Source organism: Lagopus muta, chromosome 1 (assembly GCF_023343835.1).
Source record: "Lagopus muta isolate bLagMut1 chromosome 1, bLagMut1 primary, whole genome shotgun sequence".
Classification (NCBI taxonomy): Eukaryota; Metazoa; Chordata; class Aves; order Galliformes; family Phasianidae; genus Lagopus; species Lagopus muta.
The window spans coordinates 58818976-58844999 of NC_064433.1; the positions used below are offsets into that span (position 1 = coordinate 58818976).

Consider the following 26024-nt stretch of genomic DNA (forward strand, 5'->3'; position numbering starts at 1 on the left):
CCGCACGGGGTCGACCGGCCCGGCCGGCAGGGGCGGGGGGTCGAGGCGCCCCCTCCTTCGCACTCCGGCCCTCCCCTGCGCCGCGCGGGCGGGGGGCGGCGGGGCGCGGGCGGGAGCGGTGCGGGGCGGTGGTTGGGGCCGCGGCTGCCGGACTGCGAGCGGGGGCCCTGCCAGCTTCCCGCCCGCGTCCCTCGCCCTGACGGACCTACTTAGCCCCGCTCAGCGGCGCTAAATTAAACTTTGGTTAGTTATGGCAACGTCCCGCGTTCGGTGCGACGGCGCCGTGCGTGGCGTCGGAGGGCTGGCCGCGGCTCTTCGCTCGGGCGTCAGCGGTGCTGCGAGCCGAGTGCTGCGGTACAACGCCCGATCCGGCCTATTAAAGAGCCCTGGATCGCGGCCGTACGGTAGATGCCACGCCGTGAGGGCGGGTTGTCAGGTTGCTGCTGTATCCTCGAGGCTGCCCTTCCGGCTCGGTTCGCTATTTGGGCAGCGGAAAGCTCCTTTCGAGCCGAGTACAGCTAATCCCTGCCGGCGAGGGCTCACAGCAAACGGATGGATTAAGTGCAGGGCACTGAGAATGTTTCTGGAGAGATGGATAACGTGCGGAACTTCTCTCCTGTTCGTTTGGCATGGTTACTTCAACAATGCCTGCACTGCCACTGCTGTCAGTGCTGCAGAGCTCAGGGAAAGTTAGAATGAGTTCTGAGATTGTGGCCTTTAACTTTTCATTTCAAATGGTGGGTAATGCAATCATCACAAAATTCCTAGGTTCCAGTTTCAAGATTGTAAGTGCATTTGTCAAGAACAGGTTGAAGTACAGAATTTTATTTGAAACAAAATCACAGAATATCCTGAGTTGGAAGGGACCCACAAGGACAACTGAGCCCAACCTCTGGCTCCACACAACACCACTCAAAACCAAACCCTTTGCCTGGGAGTGGTGTCCAAATACCCCTTGACCTCCAGCACTCGGAGCCGTGCCCGCTGCCCTGGGCAGCCCGTTCCATACCCACCACCCTGTGCTGCAGACCCTGTCCTGACCCCCAGCTGCCCTCCCCTGACAGCTCCATGCCGTTCCCTCAGCCCTGTCGCTGTCACACAGAGCAGAGCTCAGCGCTGCCCCTCCGCTCCCTGTGAGGAGCTGCAGCCGCCATCAGGCCTCCCCTCAGCTCCTCTGCTCTATGCTGAGCAAACCCAGGGCTCTCAGCTGCTCCTCACACACCTTGCCCTCCAGACTCTTACCCACCTTCATAGCCTCCCTGTGGACACTCATAATTTTATGTTCTTTCTGTGCTGCCATGCCCCAAATCACACCCAGTGCCCGAGGTAAGGCACATAGTGCAGAGCAGAGCAGGATGGTGGCAATGCCATGCTGACAGATTTCTCTCTTCTGTTGTAAAGAAGTAACCTGGAAGTGAAGATGTGCCTATTGCTGTGCAGGCTTCCCATCATTAAACAAAGCATGATGTATGTGAGTGATAGAACACACTGATGCAGCACTGGGTCTGTTACAAACCTTTGAAACAAAAGTGTTCTTGAATAATTTGCTAACACAGGCCTTTGACATCTTGAAGCCTTTCAGTGCTTTTGAAGCAAGACTTCAAAGCTACATGTCAGACTTCCACACATGTAATGTCAGCGTTGACATGGTGCTGTGAGCTGCATGAGCTGGCATCCAGATGCTGCTCCAGCTTTTATCTTGCTCTACCAAAGAAACCAGTCGAGCAGCAGAACCAGAAATGCTCCATCATGGAACGATTGGAGTGGTAATACAGTGCTTGTTCTAAGAGAATGGGGGTCACCTTCACTTCTGTGCAACAGCTGTAGTGTTGCTGCTCCTGATAAGCACTAGAGGATACTGGGGTGAAACATCCCCTGTGTTGTCCTGTCTGTAGCATGCAGTGCTTTCCAGCTTGAATCCAGGCATGACTGGTGCTTTGTACAGACCTAGAACAACTCCAGCAATATTATTCCTCTTTGTATGCACTTGGTGCTTGTACTGACACAGAGTCCTTTAGCAACAACCTCACAGTGGCCCTACTCCATCATCTGCTTGCCGTGTACAATATGTGGGATGGAGTTAAAGTTGATGAAAACTTGTGAATCTGTAAGGAGTCGCAAGATGTCTGAAAATATTTCTTTCTGTTTTTTAAGTTCTTGCATCTGAGTAAAGAGGGAGAAAAATCAGTGTTGTTGCTTTCTGCCTTCTGGATTATCATCTAATTGCTTTCGGAAATGGAATCAATACTCCATTTAAAGTTACTATTTCTTTTTCTTGCCCTTATTATCTTTATTGGAAGGCTGTTTGTCAACTCTTTTCCTCCAGCAGCTAGAGACAAATGTCAGTTTCCATCCTAAACTAATTTATGGTCCATTTAGATCAATCCATACCAATGTTACTTCTTAACTAGAATAGGCTTCTTCGTACCCACTTTGATGTATTGTTAGAGGCTGATCTCCACCAGCTTGTTTTCCTGGCCTCAAGCAGTATTTCCTTTGCATTATCATAAAACTGAATTTTTGAAATTTAATAGCAAGAGAGGACGGCTCTTCTCTGCATTTATCTTTGAAGTAATCTTTCTTGTGCAATCTGGTCATCTGCGTTTGCAGCATGTCAGAACATCTCATGTTCAATGCCATTAATACCTTGTTTTATATATCCTAAAGCTACAATTATCTTCTTCATGTTCAGCACTTACGTTATCTCATATCATATAATAAAGCAGGGTCCTGTTATCCTGTTCCTCACTAACGAGCCACAAGCTTTTAGGAGAAATTCCTGCTTTAATGTACTTCCATTACTTTGTCCTATTACTCCATTCCATTTTTGTTGCAGCAGTTCCAAAGATAATTCAGTTCTTTGTAGGCTATTTCTGATCGTTCCCCTCTGCTACCTCTGAGTCGTGAACGAACTCCATTTCCCTCAGTGACCTGTACATAAGTGTGGCAGTTGTCTAAAATGTGGTTCTTGATAAACTGGAGCAGGGATTGCCAGTCAGGTCAGTAATCTCCATCTTGTAACTGCTGTCATTTCCCCATTACCCTGTTGTTTCTCTTAAGTGTACACATTTCTCCATCTCCCTCCTTTTCTTTCATTTTTCCCTGTTTTTCTTCAGTTCTATTACACTGTGATTGGCCTGCGCTTCAGAATCGTGTTTATCAGTCATGTTGTTTTCTTAGAACAGTTGATTTCCGTACCAGAGAAAGATGCTCAGTTTACACACACCCTCTTGTTCATAATGCCCTTCTATGATATCCGTGGTATTTATTATCCTTTCTAGGTCTGTCTCATGGACCTAATGGATTTTTGGTGGTTTCTGTTTTTTGATAGTTAAATACTGCTTTCGTGTACCAGTTCTTGGAATGCTGTGGAATATTATTGTCTGGATATGTGAGCATGCACAGTCACCTCCAACTTACTCCCTTTTGGATAGGATTACCAATACAGTTCTTAAACCTTCATCTTCACTGGCTCAACCTGCTGCAATACAATTCTTTGTGACAAAAGGACAGCACAAATGAAATTGCAGGAATACAAGTGCTTGTTTACATATTGAGGAGTTGCAGAATTTGGCTGTCAGGAACTCAGAAGCAGTGCTGGGAGGAGAGAAAGAAATGTGAGAATGTCAGTTGCTGCCATAGCGTGCAGAGATCTTAGGGCCATTGTGAACACAGCATTGAGCACCTCAGTCGAGGGAAGAATCTTGGATATTTGTAGTGAAGACTGATTTGATGACAAAGTTGGCTTGCATGAAGTTCTGTGGGAAGCAGGGTCTGTTTGACACTGGATGAATTTGGTAGCAGAGGAAGGCAGGTGGGGTAGGGGTTCTTATATGTGTGCATTTTCATCTCCCAAAATGATGCCTGTGCTTGTAGTCAAGGAAAGAAGGAAGTATCTTTTGAAGTTCTAGTTCGTTTTAACAACCTGTACATGACTGCCAGTATAAAAATGAGAGAAAATACTATTAGCAATGGCAAAAGTATGCCCAATGTGATGAATACTGATGGGGTTTCTAAGTAATGCATTTGAAATGCATCGCAAACAAAACTAGAACTCAGTAAACCAGATAGCTGAGCATTCAAATCAAATGTGTGGAAGCCTTAAAATAATTTTTGCAAGCAGCTTATTGCATGGATATGCAAAGATGAGCATGTCTTCTACCTGTTCATCTTTGCAAATGAAGATGTAGTAGCTTGATTTTACAGCTGGAAGGACAAAAGGCCTTTTGGAAATGCCCTACTTGTGTGCAGAGGTGCAGGGAAAGGTGTGCTGTTCACCACTGTGCATCTTGCTGTTGTGGCCTGCCTGAGGCATTCTGTGCTCACCCAGCAGAAGAGGAAATGGCCTCATCTCTTCCCTGTACTGAGCTCACACCTGACTGCTCTGCCTCTGCTCAAAGAACACCTGTGGATTCACCTGCTGTCTTCAATTGCCTCCTGTATGATTTCTAGAGCCTGGGAGGGAGTGGGTCTGTCCCAAGATCTCAGTGAGCACAACAACAAACCAGTGAGAATGTGCTGGTGTAGAAGAAATACTGCTGTGTGCAGCATTTTGGAAGTCCTCTGTTCCAAATGTTGCAAGCAGCGCGTGGTTTTCCTGACTGAGTTTGCTGCAGCATCAGTGAGCAGTGTTTGAATTGGGTGTAAGAGGGGCTGGGCTGTTTTACCTCAGAGGGGGCCAGCGCTGGGCCCTGCTGGGTGGTGGCTGCCAGCCGACACAAGGCTGGTCTTGGGGCTACAGTGCGCCTGTTATGAAAGGTTTGGGAACTTGGGGTGCTTCAGCCAGGTGGCCCTGAAAGGTGGTGTTTCAGTGCGTTCATAGATATGTGGGGCTCCTGGCCTGCATGGTACTGCTTTTTCTTTATCCTGAGTGTTGCTTATGGATAATTAAAGTGTCCAGGGATGGGAGAGTATGGTTTGCCTTTGCTGCTTTTATCTGAGATCTTGGGCTGCTTTGCAAACATCAAATGAGTCTCTGAACTCAGAGTGGGTTAGAACTGTGCTGTCATTACCATGAGAGTAATGAGGGTCAGAAAGTTAGGAGATGTAGCAAAATTGTTGAAAGACAGAGTTGTGCTGCTGCTGTTACTCTTAAGTATCATGAAAGCTGTGTAATTTTACCTCATTATGGAAATGTTCAATCAAGGAATCGGGGACATGAACTGCAGAACACATCCCTTTGTGTCACAGCTTTTGAATGAGGCTAAGTCTGTGGGAGGAGGTAGCAAACGTGTACTTAAAGCCCAGCTCTGGAAGTAACCACAGGACTGCCAGACATACTCTGGCAATACAAGGTGAAACAAAGAGAGCTTCTGTCATCTAGCCCCCAAGAAGTGTCACTCTGAACATCAAACACATAGTGATTTGATCATCCAAGTGATGAAAGATCTGACCTACTGTTAACTACTGATGTTTCCAAGGCTTAGCACTAGCTGCACCATGCTGAGTCAACAGTTCTTCACATCGAAGGACCCCTGGTGAATGGCAGCAGTATAATGCTATCAGGTTTTCACATCTTTTAAACCTAGCATGCTTTGCTCAGAAGTTCAGTGAGCATTGTTTTCTCTTTGAAATTCTTCAGCTGCATGGCTGATGTAGCGGTCGCTAAGTTCCCAGGAAAGCTGTGGGGTTTGAAATATTATCTGTCTACACTTGGTTTTAATTAACAATGATAATTCCCTTTTTTTTTTTTTTTTAACCCAGTTTTTATTTTTCTCTTATGGTGCACTATACATCTAGTCCATTCAAATATTGCTGAAAAATACGTGGCTTGTTTGACTTATGAGGCTAAGTTAAATAATTCAAGGACAGATCTGTACGGAGTCTCATTATACATGTCAGAATTATTTAAATATTCATTATCACAAGTCTCAGTTAGAGAGCCAAGTCACATTACTTATTCCTCTGCTGTGTTGCTATACGCTCAGCTTTTACAAGTAATTATTTAGAATGCTGCTGATTTGGGTAAATCCGTGTGCTGAAACCTTTCACACTTCATCAGGAAAGTCAAAGAACTCCACAAAATCCCCTGTCTCTATTTCTTATTCAGCTTATGGTAATACAGTCTTCTTTAAACAATGATTTGCTAACTGTGTTTTATATATATTTCAGTCCTATAAAATCATCAATTTTGCTCCAAGTCTACTGCAAATCATAGTATCAGATCAAGTTGAGTTTCCAGTGCGTCAAGCAGGTAAGATGAAATCCTTGTTTCATTTTCCTTCAGTAAAAATATGGTCTGTTAGTAATTTCAGCAGAATATTGAGCTGCTGGAATGTAAGCAAGTTCATGTTTGCTCTGAACATGGAAATGGAAAGGGTAGAAACTTCTCTATCTGTGCTGCTTTTTATCTTACATCCCTGTGTTTATAGTGATCCCTACTGGATTACTGCAAAAGTGATATGAAAAGATTTCTGCTTGTACTGAAGATATTCAAGCAAAAAATATATATATATAAAAAAATAGAAATAAAAATAAGAAGTGGATCTCATTTGAGTAATTTTCCTCTATTAGAGTCCTTTTTCCTGAAAAAGTGAAATTGACTGAAAGATGAGAACATAGTTTGCAGATCAAGGGTAGCCTCATAGGCTTATTCAATATGTATGGTGCTTGCTCACAAAAGTGAAGGAAGGTCACATTATGGTAAGTTACACATCTGTAGTCTGAGCATGTCTAGAAAGATTGCCTTACTGTGTGTGTGTGTGTGATCAGGTACAGCAGTGCAGCTGACTGCAGGCGTACATTTATGTAAGATCAGATTCCCAATCCTCACAATCTACTTTGATTAACGTTATGCAGTATTTTTTACAGATTAACAAAACATTCAACTTTTTCAAGAAATTGATGAGCCCTGTTTCGTTCTCAGCTCTCTTTCTATCCTATGGAGCAGCATTTCCCATTGAACCACTGTTGGTTGTATTTTTTTTTTCCTATACAGATCCTATTAATCCCCTGAGTGCGTTGAGGCATGCTGACATACGCTGTTTGTCATGCTGGCGTGTATATTTTCAAAGACAATCCAACTTTGAATGGCATTTTTAAACCATCCTGTGGTAAAGTCTGTTGGTTAATCTGGACTCCATAAGGTCATTTTCATAAATTAATCCTTCATTTGGGAAAAAATACCATTTTTTTAACCTCTGTTGGTTTTTTTGTTTGTTTGTTTGTTTTGTTATTTAGAGAATGGAGGTATAAAATAGAAAAACACACTTAAATTAAATCTGTATGTCACCAGATTTCTCTAAGTTTTTGTAAACAGCCAAGAATCTGTGTAACATTAAGACCTATGGACAAAGTCAATTCAAGTCTTTGATCTTTCTGGATCTGTTTTTTTTTGTTGTTGTTGTTTTTGTTTTTTTTCTGAATATTCTGGCATTTAATAGTCAAAGAACATTTTATCCTCTTCTTCCTATATAATATTTTACAAACTGCATGTTTTCATAGTTGGTAATTTGTCATGACAAAAAAAGTTGGGCACAAGAATGTCTTTTTGGTACTTTAAAACCCTAGTCAATAATCAGCCAAAGTCGTAAAGGGATAAGAGTTTATTAAGAATGTTACTTTAATGTCTTACAGTGTATTTTGTATGTTCTCTAAAGAATGCCTACAGGCATTTCAATACTGAGGCATAAATGCTGCTTATTTTCAATAGAAGATTAACTTTATTTTGCATGGTTTTTCACATGAGACAGACAGAACAATTCTGAGGGATTATGGGAAATCCTAGCAGTGAGATAAAGCTTAGGGAATTCACAACAAACATTTCTATCTGAATAGAAGGTAGGCCATGTGCCAGTTTCATACTGGGCATTTCCCCAAGCAGAGTGTCCTCTCTGTGTGTACAATGATTTGTTTACATGAGCTTTCCAAAGCTTCCCTTACAGAGCTTGATGAGTTATTTCAAATGTGAGTAAAAATGTTCTCAACTGTTCTTAGTTCTTGCAATTGTTACAAACCCATGCAGAGGTTTTCAGTTGTCTCTTCTGTTCTTTGTTCTGCTTTTCAACTCTACTACACATTGAGCACAGCAATGTAGAGATGCTTTAGAATTAAATCTGAACTATAATTTCCACATCTCTTACACGTAGCTGCCATCTACCTGAAGAACATGGTGACGCAGTACTGGCCAGACCGTGAACCACCTCCTGGAGAAGCAGTATTTCCTTTCAACATTCATGAGAACGATCGGCAGCAGATTCGTGATAATATTGTAGAAGGAATAATTCGCTCTCCTGACTTAGTGAGGTATTCTTCTGTTTTGTAGGGGGTGTTTTTATTGCTCAGGTTTTCAGACCTACCAGTCTAGATGTGAAAACCTCAATCTATTGGGAAATAAAGTCAGTGCTTCTTTTGAAAATATAGTAATAATGATCAATTTTAGTGTGTTCATGTGCATTTGTTTTTTTCAGAAATGTGTTAACTTGGCTAAGAGCACTGTGATTTATTCCCTTATGGTGTAGTTGGAAGTGTCTTGTAATGGCAGCTGATTCAGGGCAGACAGTGATACAGAATTACCCATCCAAAAATTACAGCTCAAAATCCATTTGTTTTTCTAGTAACTCTTACCTCAGTTACTTTCCCATTTTTTTTAATGCAATCCTAGCATTTAAATGTATATTGACATTCTTGATTGTAAGATGTTAAAAGAATAAGAAAATGCTGTTCTATCTTTACTGGAAGAATAGTTAAGATTCACAGATTTGCTGCAATATGTGATTGTTTGTGATGTTAATTAGAGTGAGGCTGATAAGAAGGGCTGTGATGTGCATCTTTGAAAAACAGACGAACATCTTCCTGCCTTTTCCTCTTCCTCTCCATTAACTCTGTTCCCAAAGATGTATTCTTTGTCAGTAGTTGTATCAGGAAGAGGAGTGATGGACTATAGATTAAAATTAGGATTAGGGAAAACACTTCGATTAAGAACCATGATGAAATAGAGGAATGTGTTAGGATGCTGTGGTATTGCTGTCACTGGAGATCTTTATGAGTACATTACACAAACATCTGACAGGAGTTGTGTAGGGTATAAATGGTCCTGCACTAAGACATTGTTTGCAGTTCAGTTTCTGAAGCCTCTGACTTTAATGCTTAGAACCCCCACCAAAAGAACCCCTTGTCAAGGATGTCTACAGTGTAAGGAATCTTGTGTTGTTTCTGTCATAGTGTAGTAAGGGCATGTTGCTTACTGTGTCATCTCATTGTAATTACTAAGGCTGAGTTTATACTAAAGAACACAAAATAATGGAAATATGAGAAGTTTTTTGCAAACTAGTTCAGGCATCTTTTCATAATGTGGGATTCCAAATATTCTGACATAACAATGACCATCTATACCCAAAAGAACAGTTGAAACTGACCCCTAGAAAATTCACCTGGAATAGGGTGTTTCTAAATACTAAGAACTTCAGATTTGTCAGAGAATAGAAATGGCAAAGAAACATTACTGGGACTAGTCTGATGTTGTGATATCAGTATTTTTCGTTGTTTGCTCATGAGAGCAAGGGAGGAGAACAAATCAAATCAACGACAGGGACAAACTCCAAGGGCTTGAGGAGGAAGGCAAGTTTGTACAAAGCTCAAAATTTGAGAGGCTTGAGAGCCTCTGATTGAATTACTTGGTGTTTTTGGCTCCGTATCTATTAGACCGCAAGGAAAGATAAATATAAAAGAAACTATTTACTACAGACTTTTATTCCTTAGCAGAGCCAAGAGCATGTACAGCTTCTTATGTAGTGCCTCTAAAACTCTGTAGTCACAGTACCTCACTTCAGGCAGTTAACAGTTCTGTCTTGCCACAGAGTGGCTTCAAAGAGTTTATGGAGGGAGAGGAACAATACAACATTTTACCTCACTCACTCTGCCATATGCTTCAGAAGTTGTGAAGTGCTGTTCTGGAAGATCCCAGGAAAATCATAATTTGATGAGAACCTCTGGCTTTGTTTATAATGCAGATCAGTTTTGTTTAATTAAAAACATACAAATTCGTGTTCTCGTGGCTGATTTCAACCTTGTAAGTATGTAGAAGTATAACCATTCATTTTCAAAATACAAGGCTGGCTAATTTTGTGCAATTGTTTTCAGATATTTCCTGGTGATGGTGGAGAGTGAGGAGGAACAGAGAAAAGTGGTTGAACTATTCTGAAATTAGTTCCTTCCTTAAAGTTAATCCTCTGGGACTTTTTTTGGTTTTTTTTCCCCATCTCCCATAACTTTCAGTGTTATCAAAACGTGTAACGCTTTAACGCTTAGGGTGCAATATTTACGTTGTAGCCACTAAGCCAAGATTTGGGATCTGTGCTTTAATATTAAACACCGTGCTTAATTACTTATCTGCTACTGTGTTTCTCTTTCCCTCCTGCCACAGAGCCCAGCTGACAATGTGCCTGCGTGCTATCATTAAGCATGACTTTCCTGGCCATTGGACAGCGGTTGTTGACAAGATAGGCTACTACTTGCAGTCTCAAAACAGTGGCAGCTGGCTTGGGAGCCTTCTGTGCCTGTATCAGCTGGTGAAGACTTATGAGTAAGTTGATGTCCATCAGTAGACAAGGACGCAGTACTTTGGTTTCTCATCTGATTACCAAGAATGACATTCATAAAAGCACTGGCAGCTTTACATGGAATTCTGATAGAGAATGAGATTTAATAATTGACATATGCGTTCTTTCCTGCAAATAAATGAAAGCTTCATCATCTTTATATCATCAGTGAGTTGTAAGCAGAGATTCCAGCAGTAAATAACCTGTATGACTTTAGTATTGTGTTTTTTTTTTCTTGAGGCTTTGTCATTTTGATCTGATTTACCCTAGCTTATAACTTAAATGCTTATAACTTCTTTTGTTTGAAGATTCCCCAAATGCAGGAAATACAAATAGAAATAACTTTCTACTTTTGTGTTATAATACAGTACTGCCTGTCACGTAGTCCTATTGCATGTTGTTAACTGTACTATCCTTCTGATAGTCTAAATCTGGAAAGCATAAATTAGCAGCAGTGCAGTGAGCTCTCTCATTTAGGAGAAAAAATATCTGGTGCTTGGAACATAGGTGTAAATCACACAGAAGAAATGTAAGTGGAGAATGGCGATTCGCTACTATTTGTTCAGCCACCTAGCTTGGGTTTGCATTGATATGAATGACAGAGAAAGCCAAGTACCTGTTGCTGTGAGCCTCTAGCTCAGTAGCAAAGAGCATTTGTATAAGGTAACATTTGTGGTTTTTTTTTAATTCTCTATTTAGAGATTTCTGTATGTTAGAGATTTAGCATGATTTATTTGAATTATGAGACGGGGGTTGGAGGAGGGAGAGTCAATCAGTGAATGCTGGATTTTAGTTGCTTTAAGGTACAGTAATTAAATTATTGGTGAATAGAAGTATGAGAGTCTCCAGTGTGTAAATCCTTGACCAACATTTTTGTTTCCTTTGCAGATACAAGAAAGCAGAGGAGCGAGATCCTCTGATAGCAGCAATGCAGATATTTTTGCCTCGTATTCAGCAGCAAATGATCCAGCTTCTGCCTGATAATTCCCATTACTCTGTGCTTCTTCAGAAACAAATTTTAAAAATCTTCTATGCTCTTGTTCAGGTTGGTGTCTGTGTACAGAAAAAACAGAACTTCTACATTGCTGAGTACAACAATCCCCTTCAATGCACTCATGGGTGTCTTTGAGTAAAAGTACCGATTTGGATGGGAAAAGTAATGTTCAGTAAATACCTTTTATAAAGATGTGATTTTTATAGATTTGTCCACTTAAAAACTGATCACATAATCCCCAGTGTTACAGTTTTAATGAATCTCAGTATTTCTGCACATCCTGTCTGTTAGCTTGCTGGAGAACTGTTTCTGTATTTATAAAGTTGAACATAATCTGATATAAACAGTGAGTATCTAGAATCTGCTGCTTAGCCTCTGCAAATGGCAGTAGTACATATTGCTTTATAATTGCCAACAGTGCACTTCATTAGGTGGCGTTTCTCTCATTATTTTCTAAAGATTTGGGAGAAATTATTTGTTGAGGCACGTGCATTTTCAGAGGTGTGTTTGGCTGTTACAAGGGTGAGTTTGGTGAAGAAGTGCTTCTAAAGAATGAGGAAGGGAACAAGATCCTACATCAGGTGCAGCCTGAGAGGCCTTGCTGAAGGTTAAAAAAAGCTGAAATGATTTATTATTAGATGGTAGGGTTGTAAAAAAGTTCCAAAGGTCCTATTTCATTTCGAAAACGCTTTCCTGAATATTGTCACTACTTTGGACTTTGTAGAGAAGTAAAATTTATTAGATAGTAGCTAGGTAGTAATGAGAAGTACATTTCTCTTAATAAAATGCTTTTAGTTTCCCTAAGAGGAAGAGGCAAAAAGAATTAGCAAGTACTCAACGCAAGGAACTTTTCTTAAATAGAATCTAGTCAGAAGTTACTCTGCAAATTGTACCAGGAATGATAGAGTTGGAGTAGTATTGATATCTAAATTAATTTAAGTTTGCTTAGAACCTCATCCTCCTAGAAATGTAGCTACTGTCGAAATTGCTCCTACTCACTTCAGAGAAAAAAAGAAATTAGTGTTTCATGAAGGTGTTTATTTTTATTTTTATTTTTATTTTTATTTTTATTTTTATTTTTATTTTTATTTCAGTATGCATTGCCACTCCAGTTGGTGAATAACCAGACCATGACTCAGTGGATGGAGATCTTCCGTACCATCATTGACAGGAATGTACCTCCTGTAAGGTTTAGTATTGTCAAAACCTCTTACACTTGTGTGTTGTCAATTGAGGAACAGACACTGTAAAAGTTTTGTAAGTGTGGTCATTTTGTCAGTTTGTTTTGTTTTTTAAGATGTCATTTGTTTGAGGTTCTTATCTTTAAAATAAGTGTTCTTCTGACAAATGCAGGAGAATCGTGTAAGCTACCAGATTTTCATTGTCTGAGATAGTGATAATATGAAAACTCTATGATACTATGATATTTTGGAAGCTTTCAGTTATTTTAGCCTTTTTCTCTAAAGAAGCAAGAGATCATTGAAAAACCACTGTTTGTCTCTGTTTCACTCTGTATTTCATCAAACCTCCACATCTCTAGAAGAAGAGTGAAGCAAATAATTAAATGTATGAGCATGCATGTATGTACAGCAATAACTGTTTCCCTTGGTTTTGAAATAACTCTTTCCCTTGGTTTTGAAAATTTATTTAACAGCATTATTTCTAACAGCTTTTGCATTACATATGGTTTGGGTGTATGAATTTGGAGGAGTAGTGTTTTGCTTAATTTTTAAGCAAAAGTGGACACTGCTGTGTGTTATTCAAGTCTATCTCAGAGTTTCAGTTTTTTAAACGTGTGTCATTTTGAACATTCGAGTACAGGTACTGTACAGGTATTTCACATGCAGATTTATATTAGCTAATTAAAATAGTGTAGAGTTCCTGAACTGTTAACATAGCCGAAATTTTAGTCAGTGCTGTGAATTTGTATTAGCATACTCAGTGAGGTGTGTTTAAAAAGTAATTTATCTCAACAACACACAAAACTAATTCAAAATTCTTGTGCTTATTTATAGGAGACTTTACAAATCGATGAAGATGACAGACCAGAGCTGGTGTGGTGGAAATGCAAGAAATGGGCATTACATATCGTAGCTCGTCTTTTTGAACGGTAGTAGACTGACAAGCTGATTGAAAACTAAATTAGGGTTACAAATCTTTGATGTTCCTTGGGTGCAGTTAGACAAAGCAGTTGACTTGGTTTAACAGCTCGTAGTCACCAAAGAAAATCCCACAGCTGTCCTCTTCCTTGCACTGGCACAGCTAATGGCTTGAGCTCTCAGTGAGATGATTTGTCTCTCTAACCTGGCAAGAAACTAGCAAGGAAAAGTATTTTTATCTTTATTTATTCATCTATAACTGCTTGTATTCTTAAATACAAAGGCAGGGAAAGATTTGAAAAGAAATCCAACAAGGTAGAAGTTACAGAGCTTATGATAACAGTGCAGCTGTATTTACTTGACTATAACATTGCACTGGATGAGGTTCTAAGAAAAGAAAAGGGAAGTGAGGCATCATATAGGAAATAATGGCTTAGTAGAATATCTGTGGAAACAATTTGTTGGGGATGGAAGGGTACTCAGGGTCATTTGTGTTATAGAAAACACTGCATTTTCGTGACACAGAAGGCTCTTTGCAATGAAAGTAAATATTTGTCTTCTCTTTGTTTTAAAGGTATGGAAGCCCAGGAAATGTAACTAAAGAATACTTTGAATTCTCAGAGTTTTTTCTAAAAACATATGCTGTGGGCATACAACAAGTAAGTACAGTCAGTTTGTTTCTAAATTCAGTCATTTTAGCTGAATAAAGATCTCATTTTCCCATAGTGTGCTCAGATCTTGAAGCTCATAAAGCAAAACTGAATGGAATCAGATTCATTTTTCATTATAGTTACATAATCAATGAATATACAGATGTTATAATGATGAAATAAAGAAGAGAGTTTGGCTAAATAGATCATTATACCAAAAAGAGAATAGAGTGCTTACTCTTATCCTGGGCTTGCTGTAAAACTCCAATGGAGGAATTTCCAGAAAGAGATCCTTCCCTACTCATAGTCCGCTCTTAAATGGGTCTAGGAGAGATAGAGCCAAGCTCCATCCCTTCCAGCAGCACAGGTGAATTGCCTTCACCTGTGCTCCCAGGGGTGACTCATTGCTCACCTCAGGTTATCAATCAAAGGTTCAGGCCATGATTCAGCAGTTCCCATGCAGTAGTGATTGAGAAATTCTTTAGAAATCTTAGTCCCATAATTAACTGAGGTATAACACACAAATATTCAGCTATTTGGAAAAACTGTGCAGGAAAACTTTGAGAAAAGCAACTGCATATCAGTGTTACCAGCATGCATAAATAACAGAAAAAAGCAATGATTTCTCATAGAGGGATGTGTTATCAGGCCACTCCTTAATAAGTGATTTTGCTGCTGACAACTTAGGAACACTGGATTATGTCCTGTTTTACGTCAGGAGGATACAATCAAATTAGAAAGTGCGTAGAGAGTAGCAATATTTTTACCTGGTTAGCATATTTTGTGAAAATAGAGCATATGTTCGCAGTTGGCAAGTAAGTTGTTTTTGTTGGGGAATGCTAATTATGTGTGCGTAACATGGTATTGTGGAGAGGGTTCGGTTTTGATAAAGTGGCACAGAAGAGAGACATTGCCTGTAAATGTTTTCTGTGCTTTTGTGCCAGCTTACCTGTGATCCTCTGGGAATGGATCTCCCTAGGGTCTCCCTAGTTTGAGGAAGTAACTGTAGCAATTGGGTGCCTGGAAGTCCGTGGAGTGGTGTTTTGCAAGCTCAGATGTTTGTGGACCAGCTCCTTTTGTTTCCCATTCAGCTTGCTACATTCTGTAGCAAGTAGAGTGGTAGGTAGTTCCCAGGCTTTGTGCTTAACTACAGCTCTTGAGCATCCAGGCAGGCTTTTGGGTTACTTGTTCCAAAGAAACTCTTGAGAGCAGTTTACTCTCCTGCTGGTGATTCTGGGCTCTTGATTTTTAAGTAGCACCTGTTTGGATAATTTGTATTTGCAGGGATGTGGCTTCTCAGCAGACTGCCAGACGAAACATCCCTGACAGGGCATCAGCAGGCTTCTCAGGGCTCAGACTTCCAGCATCTTATTCAGAGTGTCAGGCTGTTGTCGTTTCATTAGAATGGAATAGAACAGAAAGTTCAGTTGAAAGGCACCTACAGAGACCTTGTCCAACTGCCTGACAACTTCAGGGCCAATCAGAAGTTAGAGGTGTTACTGAGGACATTATCCAAAGGTTTTTTGAACACTAACAGGCCTCTCAGCAAACTTCCTCATTATCCTGTCTCCAAATCACTTATAAAAGTTTTAAACAGGACTGGTCCTAGACTTATGCCCTGGAGAACATTGCTAGTGATTCATTTTCAGTACAACTCTTTGAGCTCTGCTTTTGAGCCAGTTCATCACCTGGTGTAATGTGAAGCTGTTTATTTCACAATTGGGCAATTTATCCATAAGGATGACGTGAGGGATGGTCAGTGAGGCTGCACTAAAATACAGAAATATTAAATGCACTGCCTTCCTTTTATCCACCAAGCTTAGGGCCTTATTATAGAATGAGATCAAATTAGTAAGGCAAGATTCATGAACCCACATTGACCATGCCTAATAATTAAGTCACCTTCAGACTATTTCAAAATAACAAGATTGTCTGCAAAAACAATTACTTTTCTCCATCCGGTTATAGAAAACAAAACAATTTATCCATTGGTGTATCAATGCTGTGTAAATATGTGAATGATAAGAACTAAAGGATGGTTGTGGGGAGACTGCTAAGCATCAAATAAAAAGGAAGGAGAAACAGTCAAATATGAATTCTAATTTTTTTGCAGTAATTCATTCCCGAGTAGAGAAAGAGGCTTCCATGGGCAGTGGTCATTTACAATACTTAAAGTTAATGTCTTTTAAAAGACCGGGATATGAAGCAGGGGGAGAGCAGTTTAACTCGAAAAATAAATGCTCTTGGATGATTCACTTCTCACTCGTAGATGCTGATTTGTCATGTTTCATGGCAGAGTTAGTCAGAATGCTATTGTGAATATTACATTACTAAGCCTTTGTTACATATTTTTCAGTTAACTGCTGACACTGTGTTAGAGTCTGTGTGAGATATTGCCAGTCTTTGCTCAAGGAGTGTATTGTAAAAAAGAGTAAGATCAGACTTAGTACCCCTAAGGGAAGGAGTTACGTTCAAAATAAGATTTACTATAGTGTTGTAAAGAATTATTAAGTAGAGTTTTTCTTCTGAAAACACAATTCAGTACTGTTGTTACGCTTTGTCCTTGATTTTTATTGTTGCTTGTCTGTGTGGCAGTTCTTTATGTTTACTAACACTCAGTAGTTCCTTTGCTATTCATGTTGAATAGTGGCTTAGTACTGTAGGTTGTTCTTAGAAGAGCAAGCCTTTCTAATAAGCATTGTGTTACAGTTTGTGATAGCGTGCTATGTGACACTGATACTGACAACAACCAACTGAAGTTTTTTTTTCATCACCTGATTCACAGATTTAGATGTTGACCCAATTTCCTTTTTTAGTTTAGTATTTCTATTATTACTGCTCTTCTTCCAAAGTCATTTGGCTTCTTTAGGGGATTGTCTGTTCAAAATGAACACAAACTCCATTAACAGATTTAGATGCCAACTGGCTTGAAAATACAGCTGTACCTTTTCAGTATCTGTTCCAAATTGGTCTGAGGCCTGTGTAAACTGTGAGTCTGTGAATTCTGATGCTTGCTTTTGGTTTACAATCACAAGTGATCACGTGATGGATCTAATAGTAAAGGTAAATGTACCTAAATGCTTGCAAGTTTAGGTTCTTAATGTTTCAGTGATCTCTAAACTTTTGGATCAAAGACACTGCGGTGTTACTGACACTAGAACTTTTGTAACTATTTGTGTGCTGAAATTCACTGAAAAGCTGTCCTGCATGTCCATGTATGACAGCTAATTTTCCACCTTCATTTGAAAAATACCTATTCTTTATTTCTTTAGGTTCTGTTAAGAATCTTAGACCAATACAGACAAAAGGACTATGTTGCACCACGTGTTCTTCAGCAGACGTTAAATTACCTGAACCAAGGGGTCATTCACTCTGTAACGTGGAAGCAAATGAAGCCACACATACAGGTCAGTAGATAAAACCCAGGCAGAGATAGTGCATGTCATCAGAATGATAAAAGAAGCAGTTTCCTGTAGTTTCATGAATCTTTCATGCAGCATCAACATGGCAAAAAAAAAAAAAAAAAAAAGCATTCCCACACTGCAGTTCTTTTTTACAATATCATGACTAACTTTTATTGCAGATATTATCAATGCAATTAAGGATTCTGTTCCATTAGTTCCTTATTTTGCTGAAGTCTGACACAAAGTTCTGGCTTTTATTAGTTGCTAGTGTGAAGAAATTACTATAGATTTGGAAATTACAATTGATTGCAGTGCAAAGATGGTCACCAAAGGTACCATAAACTATGAGGAACTGAAGTGTTTTAAGGATATATTTTATAAGTAGATGTAAGAACAAGTGAAAAGTGATTTTCGTATCTCTTTTCTCCACATTATAAGCTAGTTAATATAAGTTTGTTAATCCCATGAATGTTATGGAGGAGGATGTTGAAGCCTGTTCTCATGTTAAGTGTTGTATCTGTGAGAGCCTTCTGCGGAATGCAATGTTCTGTTGCTTACAGATTAGATACTGAAGTGTATTTTGTGTGTGGTGGTGACTGTTATAAAGTTAGATTATGTAATTACTGCTGTCTGTATCTGTTGCAAACGGAAAAGAGAATCAGTACTGGAATTTGGTTTCCTGGGTACTTACACGCATTTGACTTCTCTAACATTAGAGTATAACAGAGGAAGTGATATTCTCCCTAATGTGCTACAAAGATGAGGATGAAGAGCTGTGGCAAGAAGATCCGTATGAATATATCCGCATGAAATTTGGTAACAGTCTGCAGTTAAAATTTACTTTTGGTTTTCATTACAATTGTATACCGTAGTCCCAAATGTAGTGTGGCAACCATAATGTCTTTGTGTTGCTGAGTGTCTTGAAGAATAGGAAGAAGAGAATTTGTTTCCTAAATCTCACCAATCTGTAATTAAAAGGCAAATCGAGTGAGTTTTGGCCATTTGGCTACTGCTCGTAAACTAATTCTCTAAAAATTGTATTCTACTACAGATGTGCTCAGTGCAGCTAGTAGACTGGCTTGCTTTCCTTAGAATGCCAGTTTTAGAATCCTGAATTGGAAGCATGACAGCTGTCTGCAAGCTCTTGCAGCTCACACTTTGACCAGAAGAGGCCTGACTTGCTCTTTCTCTATTGAATATTGCTCTTGCTTTTGGTATCTTTTGCCAACTGTTATTACTAAGTTGTAAAACAATTAGGTGTATATATATTTTTCAAAAGTCACACAGAAAAAATCTTGGGAACTACACATCGGACTAATTTGTAATAATTAGTCATGTTAAAAGGGTCATAGCATAGAAAAAGTGAAGGGTACTTAAAAATATAGCAAGTTTATCCTGCTATAAAATTCCAGTATGCCAGGCACCACAGAGACATGGAGCATTTGGAAATTGTTAATTAATTGCATTTTGGTTAGCATATGAAAAAACAGAGTGTAAAAAGTCCTGGAATACTTAAAAAACAAACAGACAACCCTCTAATCTTGGAAAGTTATAGAAAACAGTTAATCATCATAGTGTTGATGACAGGGATGCAAATGTGTAGCTGATTTTTTGGTATCTAAATTCTGTTATTTTTGTGTAAGCAGTGAGCCCTATTTTTGTTTGGAGCTGAGAGTTAAATACAGATTTGAACTGTATTATGGAAGCATAAATGCACACTTACTTGAAATTTAGTGAAAAGTATTTAGATTTGCAACAGGAATGGTAGTATTTCTGAATCTTGATTTATCTTCGAGATCTCAGGAAAAGTTACTGTGTAATTTTAAACACATTTTAATGTTATTTTTCTGGATCCTTTTATTTAATGCAATCTATGTTGGGATGTTTGAATTAGAACACGTTTGGCAGCACAGATTGTTTTTCAATATATAAATTATATTTTTAGTACGATTAAAAGAGGTTTACTTGTAATGAAAGAAGCTGAAAAGCTTCATCTTTCAGCAAATTTAAACGACACCAGATCCGAGGATTTTTTTACATTCAGAGTTTCCCATGAGGTTTCAATAAAATCAAGCCAAAATTGTGTACATATGTTGTACAGATTGCTCTGGAATGCATTGGTGTTCTTATAGTGGTTTTAATTTAAAAAAAAAAAAAAGAAAAAAAAAAGAGAGCAACAACCAGCAAATATAAAACAATTTTTCATCCATTAAATACATGATCTCAAAAGAACTAATGAGTAAATCATTCGGTCTTGATAAAGGGAGTGATGAGTGGTCAGTAGATTAGGAAGTCAAGAAGTAAATACTTTTGTAGGTGATGTGAGCTTGAGTCTGACTCTTCAAATGTTCATTGAAGACAGTCGTGTCCAACAAGCTTAAGTTGGTTTATCAGCATTCTTTGATGTTATAATCAGAAAGTGAGTTTATTAATTTATCTTTAATGTTAGATGTATTTGAGGATTATGCATCCACAACAACAGCAGCACAGAATCTCCTTTATACAGCAGCAAAGAAGAGAAAAGAGGTATGGAATTTTTTTTCTTTCTAATTTTTGCTTGAACTTTCTTTAAAAATGTTATTTTCCCTTACATTTGAAGATGTTACAGGAAGCGTCTCAAAATAATTTACTTGCTAATATGTGGCCAAACTCATTCCTGGCTGAATGCCATCAATTTGGGGAGAATTAAAATATGTAAGTATAAATAAATAAGTGGTTTCCTCTTACAGCTCTGAAATTAACATGCCCAATAAAACAAATTGGAGTAGATGTAGTAATAGCTTCCCATGTTTATGAACAGGATCTGCCATGGCTCTTCAGAGATTCTCAAAGTGTAGCAGCAGCACAAGTGAATCTAATACTTGTTAATTTTCACTGATGCAATTTAAAGTCCTGTTGACAACAGTGAAATTAGGAAGAATGAAATGAATTTCATGGAGCTGATCTTTAAATGAGAACATAACTTTTCTATAGATCTTTTTATATTTACAGTGATATATGCTAAAAGAAAAACCATTCAGCCTAGCCCTGCAAACCATATCATTCAGAATACTGACTTCTCTGGCAACCATTTTCACATGCCATAAACATGGAGGTCGATTTCTTCATGAATTTTCAGAAAAGACCATAGTCTTTGTATCAGGTGAAATAGCCTGTGACCTTTCTATTTCTTTATTGCTAAAGCAATCTGTGTCTGCTGACCTTCTCAATTTCATAATTTGTACTCAAATTGTCAAAACATCATTTCTGAAAAGCACGTAATGTCGGAGGAGACCACAGTAAGCAATTTGTTTTGCCAAGAAACCTTTCCAAATCTAGCTGACTTTACAAGTTGTTGCCAAGATTGACAGATTAAAATAAATCTGAGGTTTTAATCAAAGCTGCTCTTGAATATGTTTGTGTTCATACATACATGTACGTGCACACATGCCTTTATACATGTAGTGGGCTGACCAGATGGGAAGTTTAGGGGGAAAAAAAAATCTGTTTGAACCTCTTGTCTTTTCCTCACCTTTCCTGGTTTGCCTCAGAACAACAAAAATACCATAATCACTGTCACTAATACGAAATTTCAGGGAGATGAATTCAATTTTGTAAAGCTTGAAGGAAAAGTTGGAAAAGGAATTTTTTAAATCTGGGAAGATGGTCCGCATAGTACCTCCCAATTGCTTTGGGATGAGATTTCTACTTACAAAAGTCATGTGATTTTTTTAAACTTAATGCTTCAAAAATAATTTGATTTGGATACTTCACTGACAAAAGGAGATTCTGTGCTTTTTGTCGTACGCAGGTATTGCCAAAAATGATGGCATATTGCTACCAGATTCTGACAGAACCAAACATTGATCCGAGGAAGAAAGATGGAGCTTTGCATGTGATAGGATCCTTAGCAGATATTTTACTGAAAGTAAGTGGGTAAATAAGTAAAATATGTTTATGTTTGTAATTCCATTTGTAATTCCATTTTTCCAATAAAATTTATTAGCTTATTAAAGTCTGGCTAGCCCACAGCTATATTTTTGGAATCAGTAGAAAGACTGCAATGTGCAGTAAGATTCTGAGGGTTTATTCCTTTAAAAATATTTATGTTCTTTGCTGGTTTTATGTATTCCCATTTTATATGCTGATTTTTGTTCTCAAGTTTCTCCAAAGCTCTCTTTGTTTCCTGCTGAACCATCCCTTGGTCTTCTCATGCTTTACTAGTAAAATGGAAGGGTGTTAAGAAAAACAAACATGCATTCCATCAATAACATTGCTTATTATTCTTTAGAAACCCCTCCCAACAGCTTGCACTATTGCGGGCTCCTCCTGGTTCCAGAAAAATGTTTGCTTAGCATGTTGTAGGAATGTTTTGTCTAGCTTTACAGCCTTTGTACCCTACAATGCGTAACTTCAAGATGTATGTCACCATCTATCTGGGAGTTTTCCAAATCAGTGGAAAGTGGAAATAAGAATTTCTGTCCTTTATTTTTTTATTTACAATATCTTCACAATTTCAGTTTTTCTTTGACGTTTGAACACGCATTTGACCTATCCTATTACTGGCCAGTGTAGTAGTAGTAGTAGTTAGAATTTCTCTTATGTTTCTGTAGGCTGTGGGGTACAAGTACGCCCTCTTTCCACCTCAAAAGTAACTGCCAAAAAGTTATCACTTTCAGAATGAGAATGGAGGCTCAAAGCGTCTTTTTAAATTATGTAAAAATTTATTTTATGTGAGTTATCTCTCTATGCAGTAGGCTTCTTCATACAAAGCCTTGAAAGGCTAAAGGCTGAGTGCTGCACTTGGGTCATAACAACCCCAATGCAGCGGTACAGTGCTAGGGGGGAAGTGGCTGGAAGGGTGCCCAGGAGAAAAGAGGGATGCTGGTTGACAACTGGTTGAACGTGAGCTGGCCATGTGCCCAGGTGGCCAAGGAGGCCAATGGTATCCTGGTCTGCAGCAGAAATAGTGGAGCCAACAGAGCGAGGAACGCACTGTATTTGGTGTATTTGTCCCTCTGTATTTGGTGCTGGTGAGACTGCAGCTCGAATACTAAGTTCAGTAAGTTCAGTATCCTCCAAGAAACATACTGAGTTGCTGGAATGTATTCAGAGAAGAGCAGTGAAGCTGATGAAGGGACTAGAAAACGAGTTACAAGGGGTGACTGAGAGAACTGGCACCATTTAGAGGAGGCTGAGGAGGGAGACCTGTTTCTACAGCCATCTGAAAGGAGGTTGTAGCAAGATGAAGATCAGTCTCTTTTCTCAGGTAACTAGCAATAGGACATGGAAATGGCCTCAAGTCCACCAGGGGAGGTTTAGGTTGGATACCAGGAAGAATTTCTTCACAGAAAGGATGGTGAGGCATTGGAACAGGCTGCCCAGGGAGGTATTTAAAAGATGTGTATGTGACACTTAGAGCCGTGGTTTAGTAGTGGACTTGGTAGCGTCAGGTGGCTGGTAGGCCTTCATCCTAGTGGTGTTTTCCAACCTAAATGATTCTCTTATTCATGTTAGAAGGAACAGTTCACCGACATACTTTCTCTGTATATTTTTTAACCACTGTACCAATACATGATATGAAACTGAAATCCTGAAACATCAGTAACTTTTGGAAATTTTTTTTAGATATATTGGATTACAAGTGCCATGGTTCATGTTGGAGTATAACAAAGAATAGAATATTCTTTATGTTGTGAGGAGTCTTTCATACTGAATGGAGTTTCATTTATCTTTGTCCTGAGAAAAAAGAAATTTATTCCACTATACTGCTACTATCTGAATTGTCTGTCTTGAAACCTAAGGTTATATTTTATAAAAGAGTAGTAATCCCCAAAGTTGCCGTCTTCTCTCTACTCTGAAATTTTTGTTTGGGATTTGGCAGATGAAAAAATTCCATGAGCCATTTCTACATAAAATACTTTCTTGTAAGTGTCTTTTGCCTGGAGAGCCACCTGAGACACTGATCAAAAGTTGCTTGAAGACACAATGACTGGCTTATCTACCTTGTTTTCCACATACTCTCCATTTAAGTGCGTGCAAACCTCTGATGTGTACAAAAGGAAAAATTCTTTTCCCTTCTTCGTATTTTTTTTTCCCTCTTCCCAGTTCTTCATCTGCCTCTCTTAAAGTTTGGGAATCTGCATGGGGAAAAATTGATGTATGAATTAGTGAAGTAGAAGTATGATCACTTAAGATACATTTGGTATTGCATATTCGCTTTCACCTCTTCCTAGCCACTTATTTGTTCCTTTACATGGTGACACAGTCCCTGGTATGATTATTATTTTTTTTCCTCATATATTGGGTCAGTATGTGCTAGGAAAGTCCCCAGTCTCCATGCAGCTGGTTCTGGCATTCTGTGAATTCTTGGAATTTGCCAAATTTGGAATATTGAAAAATGGTTTCAACTGCTTATCCATATCCAGACAAAGAAATTGCTATCATAAAGGAATTCTTTTTCCATCAATAACAATATTGAAAGCAATATTTTTGAATACATAAAAATATATGAGCTGTTGTGATGTGTAAAATAATTAGCTGTAATGCTTATAATAATGGCAGGTCATTTGAATCTCAGATCTGTTTCATACTAAATTTCGGTTTATCTTAAGCTGTGTATGCGCTCTGTTCTAGGAATACTCAAAGCACTGGGTTCTTCATCCTAACTAATTTTTAAGAATAAAAATGAGCTGGAAACAGTGCTTCAGAGAAAATGGAAATTCCTGGTTTAGTGTTATGAAAAGTAACATAGAGTTGATTATTATATGAACAGATTTTTTACTTACCTGGTTTTCAACTTGAGGTTTGTTCAGTTAAAGTTACAAGATCCATACCTCTTCATATGTATTTCATAGACAAATCATTCTATTTTTCAAGATATCAAGATATTTAAAATGATTTTCTGACTTAAGTTGAATATATGAAATGAGTGGTCTTCAAAATTTATTTTTCTTTTCACTAACAGAAGAGTGTATTCAAGGATCAAATGGAGCTGATGTTACAGAATCATGTATTTCCACTGTTCATGTCCAACCTGGGGTACCTCAGAGCTAGAGTAAGTTCACCAGTTAAGTCATCTTTAGTATTTGCTGTGTTTCTTTCCTTTGAGTTTAACTTCATTCTGAGTGTCAGTGAAAGAAGTAAAGCAAATATATTGTAAAAATTCAAATAGCTCTCTTGTACATTAATTTTTCAACATTTTAACTTAGAAATTGAACAGTCAGTTAATTGAATTGTAGGAAGGTCTCTTACATTGTTGTTTATACCCTCGGTGAAACTGAAGAATTTGAGCAGTGATTGTGACTGTTTTGTGATTATTTTTCATTAGTATCTCAATAACTACAGCTGCTGGATATCTGTGAAGAATAGGTAGAATTTTCACAGAGTTTTGGGTATAGCTTGAACAAAATCCACAAGTACCTGTGAGTCATAAACAGATGGTTAATTTTCTTTTGTTTATTTTCTGGTATTTTTCTTCATAAGGACCAGAACTGTAAATGCTAATTTTGTGCCCACTGGATTTATTGGATTTTGGGGAAGGAAAGTAAAGAACTGGCTGGTCTACCTTGTAGACTGACTGTACCTTTTTACTGACTGTAAAAACAGTTATGCGTTACCGTATGAATACATTGCAATCAAGAGAAAAGTAGTCCCTAACTTGCCTTTGCTTTTTTTCGTGCAGTCCTGTTGGGTACTTCATTCATTCAGTGCTTTGAATTTTCACAATGAGCTGAACTTGAGGAATGCAGTAGAGCTGGCAAAGAAGAGCCTGATTGATGATAAAGAAATGCCTGTCAAGGTAGAAGCTGCCATAGCTCTTCAGATGTTAATAAGCCACCAGGAGCAAGGTAGGCTGCAGTGATTCATCAATTGTACATACTGATTTATTTCTCTATTTATTTTTGTAGACGATGATAAGATTTGTGCAGATTTATCTAAACATTTTTACCATTTAAAGACATAGATTTTGGAACATTTCATCATGTTCTGACAGCTTCACTTGTTCATTAGCTACTGTATACAGCCCAGAATTCTAATGCAAGTTTTTATGTTGGGTTTCTGCATCAAAATCTGTATCAGAGTATTTCACTTGATTAAATAGTATCCATCTTTCATTTTCTTTCATGAGGTGAAATAGTGTGTATTTTAGAATGAGTGCTTCCTGTGTGTAAGGGCATGTATTTCTTTGAAACAGTGGATGTTTTCTGTAGATGGCTGTACTGTGCAGTCTATGTACTCCATTAGTCTGCTGGTTATGTGCTGTATCAGTGCTTTGGGTGGGACTTTTTGGTTTTGTTTGTGTATGTGTAAATTTTAATCCTTTTAAAATTACTTCATTGGAGAGCAGTCAATTACCT

The 26024-nt window shown here is 38.5% G+C and overlaps 1 protein-coding gene across 3 annotated transcripts in view; it reads left to right on the forward strand.

Annotated features, from left to right (window-relative positions):
- IPO8 (importin 8) overlaps positions 1-26024 on the forward strand; it is a 41836-nt gene that overhangs the window by 312 nt on the left and 15500 nt on the right. For 2 of the 3 annotated variants that reach the window (XM_048934317.1, XM_048934316.1), the window contains exons 2-14: positions 6112-6193; positions 8088-8244; positions 10364-10522; positions 11427-11583; positions 12627-12716; positions 13548-13642; positions 14206-14290; positions 17554-17688; positions 18402-18501; positions 20135-20211; positions 21476-21592; positions 24632-24721; positions 25349-25514. In XM_048934317.1, the coding sequence (XP_048790274.1) occupies positions 8108-8244; positions 10364-10522; positions 11427-11583; positions 12627-12716; positions 13548-13642; positions 14206-14290; positions 17554-17688; positions 18402-18501; positions 20135-20211; positions 21476-21592; positions 24632-24721; positions 25349-25514 (1408 nt within the window). In that variant the 5' untranslated portion in view covers positions 6112-6193; positions 8088-8107. Of the gene's footprint in view, positions 1-4367; positions 4622-6111; positions 6194-8087; positions 8245-10363; positions 10523-11426; positions 11584-12626; positions 12717-13547; positions 13643-14205; positions 14291-17553; positions 17689-18401; positions 18502-20134; positions 20212-21475; positions 21593-24631; positions 24722-25348; positions 25515-26024 lie in introns of those variants that run through there. The other variant, XM_048934315.1, reaches the window with a different exon arrangement.